The 12,254-nt window shown below is 62.2% G+C and overlaps 2 protein-coding genes across 2 annotated transcripts; both read left to right on the forward strand.

Moving 5' to 3' along the window:
• The first annotated feature begins 96 nt into the window (after positions 1–96).
• Positions 97–8,392, forward strand: NAPA (NSF attachment protein alpha). Its single transcript, XM_065655208.1, has 11 exons — positions 97–277; positions 1,649–1,728; positions 1,826–1,942; positions 4,159–4,205; positions 4,323–4,400; positions 5,560–5,615; positions 5,730–5,814; positions 6,614–6,718; positions 7,668–7,736; positions 7,837–7,887; positions 7,980–8,392. The coding sequence occupies exons 1-11, from the start codon at positions 180–182 to the stop codon at positions 8,079–8,081; spliced, it is 888 nt and encodes a 295-aa protein (XP_065511280.1). The 5' UTR covers positions 97–179; the 3' UTR covers positions 8,082–8,392.
• Positions 8,393–8,925: 533 nt separating this feature from the next.
• On the forward strand, positions 8,926–12,034 carry KPTN (kaptin, actin binding protein). Its single transcript, XM_065655089.1, is given in 9 exon segments — positions 8,926–9,221; positions 9,834–9,916; positions 10,028–10,112; positions 10,223–10,277; positions 10,381–10,397; positions 10,400–10,455; positions 11,415–11,488; positions 11,557–11,663; positions 11,772–12,034. Coding segments are annotated over 9 exon segments (951 nt in total). The 5' UTR covers positions 8,926–9,010.
• Positions 12,035–12,254: the final 220 nt, after the last annotated feature.

The raw sequence follows: 12,254 nt of genomic DNA on the forward strand, positions 1-12,254 counted from the left end.
TCGGGGGGGTGTGTGTCAATCAGCGGGCCACGTGAGAGAGGCGGGCGGTGGCGCCGCCGCCTGTGTCACGTGAGCGGGGCGCTCGTCTGCGCCTGCGCCGGCGTCACGTGAGCAAGGCGCACGGCGGCGTCGGGGTGAAGAAGGCGGAAGTGAAGGCGGAAGTGAAGGCCGCGGCCGCCATGGACCCGGCCGGGAAGGAGAAGGAGGCGCTGCAGCTCCTGGCCGAGGCCGACAAGAAGGTCCGCGGCTCCCAGTCCTTCTTCGCCGGCCTCTTCGGGTGAGGGCGGCCCGGCCCGACCGGCCTCGGCCTCCTCCGGGGGGTGACGGCGGCGGGGGGGGCGGGACGAGGCCTTGGGAGCCGCTGAGGGGGCGGGGGGGAACGGGGCCGGGGGGTTTGGGGTGAAAAGGGGGGATTTGGGGAGTTTGGGTTGACGAGTGGGGATCGGGGGTGAAGAGGGGGGCCTGGGGGGAGAGTTTGGGGTGAAAACTGGGGATTGGGGGTGAGAACTTGGGACTGGGGGGAGTTTGGGGTGAAAAGTGGGGATTGGGGGGGTTTGGGGTGAAAAGCGGGGATTTGGGGTGAAAAGTGGGGATTGGAGGAGTTTGGGGTGAAAAGTGGGGATTTGGGGGAGAGTTTGGGGTGAAAAGTGGGGATTGGGGGTGAAAAGTGGGGATTTGGGGGAGAGTTTGGGGTGAAAAGTGGGGATTGGGGGTGAAAAGTGGGGATTTGGGGGGGAGTTTGGGGTGAAGAGTGAGGATTTGGGGTAAAAAGTGGGGATTGGGGGGAGAGTTTGGGGTGGAAACTGGGGATTTGGGGTGAAAACTGGGGACTGGGGGGAGTTTGGGGTGAAGAGTGGGGATTTGGGGTGAAAAGTGGGGATTTGGGGGGGAGTTTGGGGTGAAAACTGGGGATTTGGGGGTGAAAAGTGGGGATTGGGGGGATTTGGGGTGAAAAGGGGGGATTGGGGAGAGTTTGGGGTGAAAACTGGGGATTTGGGGTGAAAACTGGGGATTGGGGTGTCTTGGGGTTCAGGAGGGCGATTTTGGGGTTCGGGCGGGTGATTTTTGGGGTTCAGGAGGATGTTCAAGGGCCTTTAGGGTGTTTTTCAGGTCCGGGAGGGTGATTTTGGGGTCTAGGAGGGTGTTTTTGGGGAGCCCAGGAGAATATTTTAGGTTCCAGGAGGGTGTTTTGGGGACTTGTGAAGATATTTTAGGGTCCGAGAGGGTTTTTTGGGGGGCCTGGGAGGATATTTTGAGGTCCAGGAAGGTGTTTTGGGGGCTTGGGAGGATATTTTGGGGTCTGGGATGATATTTTGGGGGCTTGGGAGGATATTTTATGGTCCAGGAGGGTGTTTTGGGTGCCCGGGATGGCATTTTGGGTGCCCAGGAGAATATTTTATGGCTCGGGATGGTGTTTTGGGGGCCCGGAGTGACATTTTGGGGGCCCAGGGTGACATTTTGGGGGCCCGGGAGGATATTTTATGGTCCAGGAATCATAATTTGGGTGCCCGGGATGTCATTTTGGGTGCCCGGGATGACATTTTGCGGGCCCAGGGTGATATTTTATGGTCCGGGATGACATTTTGGGGGCCCAGGAGGGTATTTTGAGCCCCCCCAGCAAAGATTTCCCCCCATTTCCCCCCCCCAGGGGCTCATCCCGACTGGAGGACGCCTGCGACACCTACGCCCGGGCCGCCAATATGTTCAAAATGGCCAAAAACTGGAGCGGTGGGTACCAAACACTCCCCCACTCCCCATAACCAATCCCCCCACCTTAACCCCCTCTCGATTTCCTGTCTCCCCGGCCCCGTTTTTCCCCGAAAAGCCGCGGGAAACGCGTTTTGCCGAGCGGCCCAACTGCACCTGCAGCTCCAGACCAAGCACGACGCGGCCGCCAACTTCGTGGACGCGGGAAACGCCTTCAAGAAGTCTGACCCGCAAGGTAAGAGCCGCGAGAAACGCCCGAAAAGTCCCAAAACGACCCCAAGAAGTCCCAAAACGACCCCAAAAAGTCCCAAAACGACCCCAAAAAGTCCGACCCGCGAGGTAAGAGCCGCAAGAAGCGCCCGAAACGCCCCCGAAAAGCCCCAAAACGACCCCGAAAAGCCCCAAAACGACCCCAAAAAGTCCGACCTGCGAGGTAAGAGCCGCGAGAAGCGCCCAAAATGACCCCAAAAAGCCCCGAAATGACCCCGAAAAGCCCCAAAACAACCCCAAAAAGTCCTGAAATGACCCCAAAAAGCCCCACAATGACCTCAAAAAGTCCAACCCGCGAGGTAAGAGCCGCGAGAAACGCCCAAAAAGTCCCAAAACGACCCCAAAAAGTCCCAAAACGACCCCAAAAAGTCCTGAAATGACCCCAAAAAGCCCCAAAACGACCCCAAAAAGTCCGACCCGCAAGGTAAGAGCTGCGACAAACGCCCGAAATGACCCCGAAAAGCCCCAAAACAACCCCAAAAAGTCCTGAAATGACCCCAAAAAGCCCCAAAACGACCCCAAAAAGTCCGACCCGCGAGGTAAGAGCCGCGAGAAACGCCCAAAAAGTCCCAAAACGACCCCAAAAAGTCCCAAAATGACCCCAAAAAGTCCCACCCGCGAGGTAAGAGCCGCAAGAAGCGCCCGAGATGACCCCGAAAAGCCCCAAAATGACCCCAAAAAGTCTGACCCGCGAGGTAAGAGCCGCGACAAAGTCCCGAAACGACCCCGAAAAGTCCCGAAACGACCCCAAAAAGTCCCGAAATGACCCCGAAAAGTCCCAAAATGACCCCAAAAAGTCCGACCCGCGAGGTAAGAGCCACGAGAAACACCCAAAACGACGCGATCCCGCTCCCGGGGGTGCCTCCTGCCCCCCTCGTTGCTTTTTGGCCCCCGTTCCGCCGCTTTTTTGGCCCCCGTTGTCACTTTTTTGGCCACCGTTCCGCCGCTTTTTTTGCCCATTCTGCCGCTTTTTGGCCACCGTTCCATCACTTTTTTGGGGCCCGTTCCGCTGCTTTTTTTGGGGCCCGTTCCGCTGCTTTTTTTGGGGCCCGTTCCGCCGCTTTTTTGGGCCCATTCCGCCGCTTTTTGGCACCTGTCAACACTTTTTTTGGGCCCGTTCCACCACTTTTTTGGACCCGTTCCGCCGCTTTTTTGGGCCCGTTCCACCACTTTTTTGGGCCCGTTCCGCCGCTTTTTGGGCCCGTTCCACCACTTTTTTGGCCCCCGTCGCCACTTTTTGGGCCCGTTCCGTGCGGATTTCTCCTCTCGGCTGCTCCGAGGTGTCGTGGGCGGCATCCGGGGGGGGGAATTTTGCCAAATTCCGTGGATTTTCCGCCCCCGCGGGGGCCCGGCTCGCAGCATATGGCTCCGCCAGCACCCGCACAAAAGGGGGTTTGGCCGCGATTTGCGCAGAAAAAGGCTTTTTTGGCCCCAAATTCGCGCTCCTCCCCCTCACCAAAAGAAGATTTGGGGTGTCCTGCGCCCCCCCCCCCCACATCCCGCCTCCATTTTTCCATCATTTTCTGCATTTCGCAGAAGGCGACGAGCGCGAAAACGTCGATTTTTTGTTTTTTAGGCCACGAACGGGTTTTTATTTTGATTTTTCTCTTCTTTGCGACCCCCCGGGGGGGGATTTTTTTAATTTTAATGAAGCGCCACGAGGAGAAAACAAATGTAATTTGGGCCCGGATTTGCTTCATCTCGGCCCGATTTGTGTCCCCGCGACCCGCCGCGTTTTGTGGCTTTTTTGGTAAATTGTTTTGGGTGGGGGGAAAAAAAGAACTTTTGGAGCTTCAAAACGGGGCAAAACCGCCGGAGAACGGGGGTTCGCCCGCCCTGGGCCGATGGCGGCTGTCAATCAATCAGTGGGGGCTGTGACAGCTGTCAATCAAACGGCGCCTGGCAGCAGGGACGCGCGCGACGTTGCCTCGCGAAATTCAGCAAAATGCGGCGATTTTGGGCCCCCCGGCGCCAGCTCCGTATCCTGTGGTTTTGGGCTCGATCCCCCCCGCTTTTTGGGCTCGATCCCCCCCATTTTTGGGCTCAATCCCCCCCATTTTGGGCTCCATCCCCACTTTGCCACAAACCCGCCTCTCGGGGTGGGGGGGGGGGGTGTCACACATCCCAAAACCCTCCAAAAACCCCCCAAACCCCCCCCCAAATTTCCTCTTCTCCCCACAGAGGCCATTAACTGCCTGCTCCGGGCCATCGAGATCTACACCGACATGGTGAGTCCCCAAATCTGCCGTTTTTCTCCCCATTTTTTGCGGGGGCCCAAATCTGCCCATTTCCCCCCCAATTTTTGGGGCGCAAACCCTCCGAACCCCCATTTTCCCCCCCGCCAGGGCCGATTCACCATCGCGGCCAAGCACCACATCTCCATCGCCGAGATCTACGAGACCGAGCTGGTCGACATCGAAAAGGTCGAATTCACCCATTCCGCCTCGAATTTGGGGCGAAAGCCACAGGTTTCGGGGCTCCAGGAGGGGGCTTTCCCCGCCACGTTTAGTTTTGGGGCTCCCAGAGCTCTTATTTTGGGGGTCCCCAGGGTGTGTATTTTGGGGGTTCCAGGATGGTGATTTTGGGGTCCCCAGGGGGTTGATTTTGGGGGTCCCCAGGATGGCGATTTTGGGGGCCCCCAAGATGTTGATTTTGGGGGTCCCCGGGATGTTGATTTTGGCGGTTCCGGGAGGTTGATTTTGGGGTCCCCAGGGTGTTGATTTTGGGGGCCCCCAAGAGGTTGATTTTGGAGGTCCCTAGGGGGTTGATTTTGGGGTCCCCAGGGTATTTATTTTGGGGGTTCCGGGAGGTTGATTTTGGGGTCCCCAGGGTGTGTATTTTGGGGGTCCCCAGGGTGTTGATTTTGGGGTCCCCAGGATGGCGATTTTTGGGGTCCCCAAGAGGTTGATTTTGGGGTCCCCAGGAGGTTGATTTTGGGGTCCCCAGGATGGTGATTTTGGGGTCCCCAAGAGGTTGATTTTGGGGATCCCCAGGGGGTTGATTTTGGGGTCCCCAGGGTATTTATTTTGGGGGTCCCGGGATGTTTATTTTGGGGTCCCCAGGAGGTTGATTTTGGGGGTTCCGGGATGTTGATTTTTGGGGCCCCCAGGGGGTTGATTTTGGGGTCCCCGGGAGGTTGATTTTGGGGTCCCCAGGATGGTGATTTTGGGGGTTCCGGGAGGTCGATTTTTGAGGCTCCCGGAGATTTATTTCCAAGTCCCCGGATGGTGATTTTGGGGCCGTTTTCTGCCTGCAACGCCGGTTTATTCTGCATTCGGCCCAGCTCTGCCAAACCGGAGCCTCCCCCGCAAAAACCACCCTGGAAACCAGGAAAAAAACAACCCCAAAAAGCGGCTCTTTCCAGGTGCCGCCCGCAGCGGGGTGCCCGGGTTGGTGCCCCCGCCCCAAATCCCATCCAGACCCTTGTGTGCGCGTCCCCCCACCGGCTGCGGCAGCAGATGGGCCGCGGGGGCGGCTCCTCCCGCGCCAAAACTCCCCGTTTGCCGCCGTTTCGCGTCAATATCTGTGTATTTTTAATAGAAACGTGGCTGATTTTGTCCCATTTTTCCATCCCCCCCCCAGGCCATCGCGCACTACGAGCAAGCGGCCGATTACTACAAAGGGGAAGAGTCCAACAGGTAACGGAAACGGGGGGTTTTAGCCCCAAAACGGTGGGTTTTGACCCCCCCCCGGCCCTGCCGTGACGCGGCGGGGGGGTCGTGTCTCTGTCGCGACGCGGCGCGGGACGCCAGCTCGGCCAACAAGTGCCTGCTGAAGGTGGCGGCGTACGCGGCGCAGCTGGAGCAGCACCAGAAGGCGCTGGAGATCTACGAGCAGGTGGGGCCTTCGGTGGCAGCTGCCCCGGCGTCCTGCCCCGCTTCCTGCCCCGCTTCCTGTCCCGCTTCCCGCTGGGCTTCCTCGCTCCTTCCTGCCGGGCTTCCTGCCGGGCTTCCTGCCCCGCTTCCTGCCCCGCTTCCTGCCCCGCTTCCTGCCCCGCTTCCTGCCCCGCTTCCTGCCCCGCTTCCTGCCCCGCTTCCTGCCCCGCTTCCTGCTTCCTCACCGCCCCGCTTCCCGCCCCGCTTCCCGCCCCGCTTCCTCCCGCCTTCCCGCCCTGCTTCCTCACTGCCCCGCTTCCTGCCGCCTTCCTGCCCGGCTTCCTGCTTCCTTCCTGCCCCACTTCCCGCTTCCTGCCCCACTTCCTGCCCCGCTTCCTCCCGCCTTCCTCCCTCCTTCCTGCCCCGCTTCCTCCCTCCTTCCTGCCCCGCTTCCTCCCTCCTTCCTGCCCCGCTTCCTGCTTCCTTCCTGCCCCACTTCCCGCTTCCTGCCCCACTTCCCGCCCCGCTTCCTCCCGCCTTCCTCCCGCCTTCCTGCCCCGCTTCCTCCCGCCTTCCTGCCCCGCTTCCTCCCGCCTTCCTGCCCCGCTTCCTCCCTCCTTCCTGCCCCACTTCCTGCCCCGCTTCCTCCCACCTTCCTCCTTGCTTCCTGCCCCGCTTCCTGCTTCCTGCCCCGCTTCCTGCTTCCTGCCCCGCTTCCTGCCCCGCTTCCTGCCCCCTTTGTCCCCGCTCCCTCTCCCTTCCCTCCCCGCGCCGGCACTCGCCGAAACCCCCGATGTCGCCCGGTTTGGCCCCGCTTCCAGGTGGGGCGGGCGGCCATGGACAGTCCCCTGCTCAAGTACAGCGCCAAGGAGTATTTCTTCAAGGCCGCGCTTTGTCACTTCTGCATCGACATGCTCAACGCCAAGGTGGGGCCAGACGGACGGGGGGGTGGTGGGGACAGACGGACGGGGGGGCGGGGGGTCCCGGTGCTGCTGGGGCGCTGCAGCTCCCACGGGGCTGCTCCTCAGCGCCCTCATCTCCTGAGCTTCGTCTCCTCTTCTCCTCCTCTTCGTCTCCCCGTGGCCTCGTCGCCTCCTCCTCTTCCTCCTTTGCATCTTCATCTCCTTGTCTTCCTATTCCTCATTTCCTCTCCTTCTTCTCTTTATGTCCTCCCCCTCTTTATCTCCATCTCTCTTCCTCTTCCTCCTCCTCCTCCTCTCTTCCTCCTCCTCCTCCTCTCTTCCTCCTCCTCCTCCTCCTCCTCTCTTCCTCCTCTTCTCCTCCTCTCTCCTCCTCCTCCTCCTCCTCCTCTCTTCCTCCTCTTCCTCCTCCTCCTCCTCCTCCTCTCTCCCTCCTCCTCCTCCTCTCTCCCTCCTCCTCCTCCTCTCTCCCTCCTCCTCCTCTCTTCCTCTTCCTCCTCCTCCTCCTCCTCCTCTCTTCCTCCTCCTCCTCCTCCTCTCTTCCTCCTCTCTTCTTCCTCCTCCTCCTCCTCTCTTCCTCCTCTTCCTCCTCCTCCTCCTCTCTTCCTCCTCCTCCTCCTCTCTTCCTCCTCCTCCTCCTCTCTTCCTCCTCCTCCTCCTCTCTTCCTCCTCTTCCTCCTCCTCTCTTCCTCCTCTTCCTCCTCCTCCTCCTCCTCCTCCTCCTCCTCCTCCTCCTCCTCCTCCTCTCTTCCTCCTCTCTTCCTCCTCCTCCTCCTCTCTTCCTCCTCTCTTCCTCCTCCTCCTCCTCTCTTCCTCCTCCTCCTCCTCCTCCTCCTCCTCTCTTCCTCCTCCTCCTCCTCCTCCTCCTCTCTTCCTCCCCCTCCTCCTCCTCTCTTCCTCCCCCTCCTCCTCCTCCTCTCTTCCTCCTCCTCCTCCTCCTCTCTTCCTCCCCCAGCTGGCGGTGCAGAAATACGAGGAGATGTTTCCCGCCTTCTCCGACTCCCGCGAGTGCAAACTGCTCAAGGTGAGCGGCCCCGGCCCTTCCTCCCCCTCCTCCTCCTCCTCCTCCTCCTGCCTCCAGGGAGGATTTTGGGGTCTCACCCCCTCCCACCCAACCCCCCCAGAAACTGCTGGACGCCCACGAGGAGCAGAACATCGACGCCTACACCGACGCGGTGAGCGCACCCAAAACCGCGGGGATTCACCCCGAACCCCCCCAGCCTTCCTCCCATCACCCCCACCCTCCTCCTCCTCGTGTCCCCCCCAGGTGAAGGAGTTCGACTCCATCTCGCGCCTGGACCAGTGGCTGACGACCATGCTGCTGCGCATCAAGAAAACCATCCAGGGCGAGGAGGACGACCTGCGCTGACCCCCCCTTTGGCCCAAAACCCACCGGTTTTCCCCCAAAATCCACCCCCCCCCCCCAATTTTCCTCTTCCGGAGCCGCCCCTGCCCGGCTCTGCCCCCCACTCCCCCTTTCAGATATTTAATGGTGTAAATACATTCCCAAATGTTCCTCCGCCTTCGCTCCGGGGTCCCCCCTGTTCTCCCCTTGGGGGGGTTTGGGGGTTCATGTCCCCACCCCGGGGGGCGAGGAGGAGGAGGAGGAGGAGGAAGGCTCTGCTGCATGCCTGCCTGTAGTTTATCTGCGCAAACGGTGAATAAAACGTTGCGTGAGCGGAGATGGGCCCGATCCTGTGTCGTGGGGGGGGCTGCGCACCCCCTTTTTTCCCCCAAACCCCCCCTTTTTTTCCCCCAAAAACCCCCTTTTTTCCCCCAAAAAAACCCTTTTTTTCCCCAAAAAACCCGATTCTGGGTCTGCCCTCACCCTGCCAAGCACAACCCCCCCCCCGCCCCCCCCGGCCTCGTTAACCTCCCCGCAGTGCGTTAATTAACGCTAATTAACGAGCCTGTGCAGCCCTGGCACCACCTGCCCCGCGGGGACCCTCCCCTTGGCCCCGCCCCTTCGCGCAGGCCACGCCCCGGAGGGGCGGAGCCACGCCGCTCACCACGCCCCCGGGGGGCGGGGCCTCTTCGCAACACGCCCCCCAGGGGGCGGAGCCACTCCACACCACGCCCAGTGGGCGGAGCCACGAGTCAAACCACGCCCGCGGAGGGGCGGGGGCGCAACACACGCCCCGCCCTGAGGGGCGGAGCCACGCACTCCCTCCACCAATCCGCGGCGGCGGCGGGCGTCGCGGCGGTGACGTCACGGCTGCGCCGGGCAGCAGAAGGGCCCGTGTCGCGGCGGTGCCGGTTCCCGGTTCGCGGTGCCGGTTCCCGGTTCGCGGTGCCGCCATGGAGGGCCGCTGCCCGCTGGTGGAGGACAGCTTCAGCCGCTTGGCCTCGCAGAGCAACGTGTACGGGCTGGCGGCGCTGGCGGGCGGGGAGGGCCCCGGCGGGCTGCTGGCGGCCGCGCTCAAGGGGAAGGTGATTCACTTCCGCTACCACGACCTGCGGCAGCGGCTGCGGCCCGTGGCCCGGGAGCTGCAGTTCACCTACATCCCGGGTCAGGCCCGGCGGGAACGGGGGGAGGACGGGGAGGGGTCGGGGGGGGGTCATGGGGGGTCAGGGGGAGGGGTCAGAAGGGTCATGGGGAGGGGTCAGGGGTCATGGGGAGGGGTCAGAAGGGTCATGGGGAGGGGTCAGGGGTCATGGAGAGGGGTCATGGGGGTCATTGGGAAGGGTGAGGGGTCAGGGGAGGTCATGGGGAGGGGTCAGGGGTCATGGGGAGGGGTCAGGGGTCACGGGGAGGGGTCAGGATCATGGGGAGGGGTCATGGGGTCATCAGGAGGGGTCAGGGGTCATGAGCAGCGGTCGGGAGGTCATGAGGAGGGGTCATGCAGGTCATTGGGAGGGCTGAGGGGTCACAGGGGGGGTCAGGGGTCATGGGGAGGGGCTGCAGGGTCAAAGGTCATGGCAAGGGGTCATAGGGGGTCAAGGGGTCATGGGGGGTTATGGGGTCACAGGGAGGGGTCAGGGGGGTCATGGGGTCACAGGAGGGTTGGGCGGGGGGGGCGCTCCTGGGGAGTCTGAACTTGAGAGGGTCTGGGGGGGCGGTTGGGGGTCGCTTTGGGGCTCTGGGGGGGGGGTCCCCGGTCTGAAGCCGCGGCCGCCGCAGTCGACGCCGAGATCGTTTCCATCGACGCCTTCACCAAATCCCCCCCGCAGCGGGGGCTGGTGGTCGGAATCACCTTCGTGAAGGTACCAACGCGGCGAGGGGGGGGGGACGTACGGGGGGGGGGGTGGGGAGGGGGCGTCCGCCCCCTCCCCACCCCCCCCCCCCGTGCGTCCCCCCCCCTCCGTTTATTCCAGGATTGTGGCGACAAACTCAGCCCCTTCCTCAACATTTATTGCGACTACGAGCCCGGCTGCGAGTACGACCTGGACTGCGTGGCACGTGGGTGACCTCTGACCCCCCCCCCCCCGTGACCTCTGACCCCCCCCCCGGTGACCTCTGACCCTTCTTTTCCCTCCCTCCCCCCCCCCCCCCGTCCCCGTCCCTTCCAGAAAGCTGCTTGAACCTGGAGCTGCCGTTCACCCCATTGCAGCTGAGCCACGCCCAGTGGGTGACCACGCCCCCCTTGGCCACGCCCCCTTGGCCACGCCCCTCGCTGTGGCCACGCCCCTCGCTGTGGCCACGCCCCCTGACCTTTTAACCCCCCCAGGGTCACCGTTGGGGACAAAACCGAACCGTTTTCCTGCTCACCGGGAACGACCCCTCGGTGCGGCTGTACAAGGAGGTGAGACCCCCCCCCCTCCCCCCAAAACCGCAGGAAAACGCCCCAAAAATAGCCCGAGACACCCCAGAAATACCCCGAAACACCCCAAAAATACCCCCAACCCCCCCCAAAATGCACCAAAATACCCCAAAAGCACACAAAATCACCCCAAAACTGAGCCCTCGGTGCGCCGGTACCGGGAGGTGAGACCCCTTTTCCTCTTTTTTTTCCCTTTTCTCCCTTTTTCCCCTTTCTCCCCTTTTTCCCCTTTCTCCCTTTTTTCCCCATTTTTCGCCCTTTTCCTCATTTTTCGCCCTTTTCCTCATTTCTCACCCTTTTCCTAACTTTTCGATCTTTCTCTCATTTTTTGCCCTTTCCCCTCTTTTTCCTATTTCCCCCCTTTTTCCCACTTCCCCATTTCCCCCTTTTCCCCCATTTCCCCCTTTTTTCCCATTTCCCCATTCTCCCCCTTTTCCCCCCATTCTCCCCATTTTTCCCCCATTCCCCCCTTTCCCCCCACCCCCCCATTCCCCCTGTTTTTCCCATTTCCCCCCATTTCCCCTCGTTTTTCCCATTTCCCCCATTTTCCCCATCCCCCCCATTTCCCCCCCATCCCCCCGTTTTCCCCATCCCCCCGTTTTCCCCATCCCCCCGTTTTCCCCATCCCCCCGTTTCCCCCCATCCCCCCGTTTTCCCCATCCCCCCGTTTTCCCCATCCCCCCCGTTTTCCCCATCCCCCCGTTTTCCCCATCCCCCCGTTTCCCCCCATCCCCCCGTGTTCCCCCATCCCCCCGTTTTCCCCCATCCCCCCGTTTTCCCCCATCCCCCCCGTTTTCCCCATCCCCCCGTTTTCCCATCCCGTTTTCCCCATCCCCCCGTTTCCCCCATCCCCCCCGTTTCCCCCCATCCCCCCGTTTCCCCCATCCCCCCATTTCCCCCATCCCCCCGTTTTCCCCATCCCCCGTTCCCCTCCCCCCCAGAACGCGGCCTCGCACCAGTTTGAGGAGCAGCCCCTCCCCCGCCTGTTCCCGGAGCTGCAGCACGTGCCCAGCAGGTGCCCCTCCCCCCCTCCCCTCCCCTCCCCCCCGTCCCCTCCCCCGCCCGCTCACCCCTCCCCCGCAGCGTCCTGTGGCTCGACGTCACCCCCGTGTCCCCCCACCGCCGCCTCACGGCCCTGGGCTGTCACAGCGGCCTCGTCCGCGTCGCCCACGTCGACCAGCGCGGCCCCGGTGAGTTTTTCCCCCCACCCCGTTCCCCGCTTTCCCCGCCCGAAATGAGCCAAACCCGCCGGTTTTCACCCCAAAACTCCTCCCCGCCGTCTCCGCGGCGCCCCCTAGTGGTGCTGCAGAGCTGGAGCGTCCAGCAGGACGGGCCCGTCTCCACCGTCCTGCTCTTCCCGCTGCCCGAAACCAGGACGGCCAGTATGACCAGTATGAGCGGTGCAGACGCTGCCGGTGACGCCGGTGACGCTGCCGGTGACGCCGGTGACACCGGTAAAACCAGTGACACCAGTGACCCCGGTGACACCGGTGACACCCCCGCCCCGCGCTACAGCCTCCTGGTCACCAGCACCATCGAACCCGCCGTGGTTTACCGGTAGGCACCAGTAGAAACCGGTAGGCACCAGTAGAAACCAGTAGAAACCAGTAGGCACCAGTAGAAACCAATAGGCAGCAGTAGAAACCAGTACACACCAGTAGAAACCAGTAGGCACCAGTAGAAACCAATAGGCAGCAGTAGAAACCAGTACACACCGGTAGAAACCAGTAGGCACCAGTAGACTCCAGTATGCACCAGTACACACCAGTAACCACCCCAGT

The sequence above is a fragment of the Caloenas nicobarica genome, chromosome 37, assembly GCF_036013445.1.
Source record: "Caloenas nicobarica isolate bCalNic1 chromosome 37, bCalNic1.hap1, whole genome shotgun sequence".
Classification (NCBI taxonomy): domain Eukaryota; kingdom Metazoa; phylum Chordata; class Aves; order Columbiformes; family Columbidae; genus Caloenas; species Caloenas nicobarica.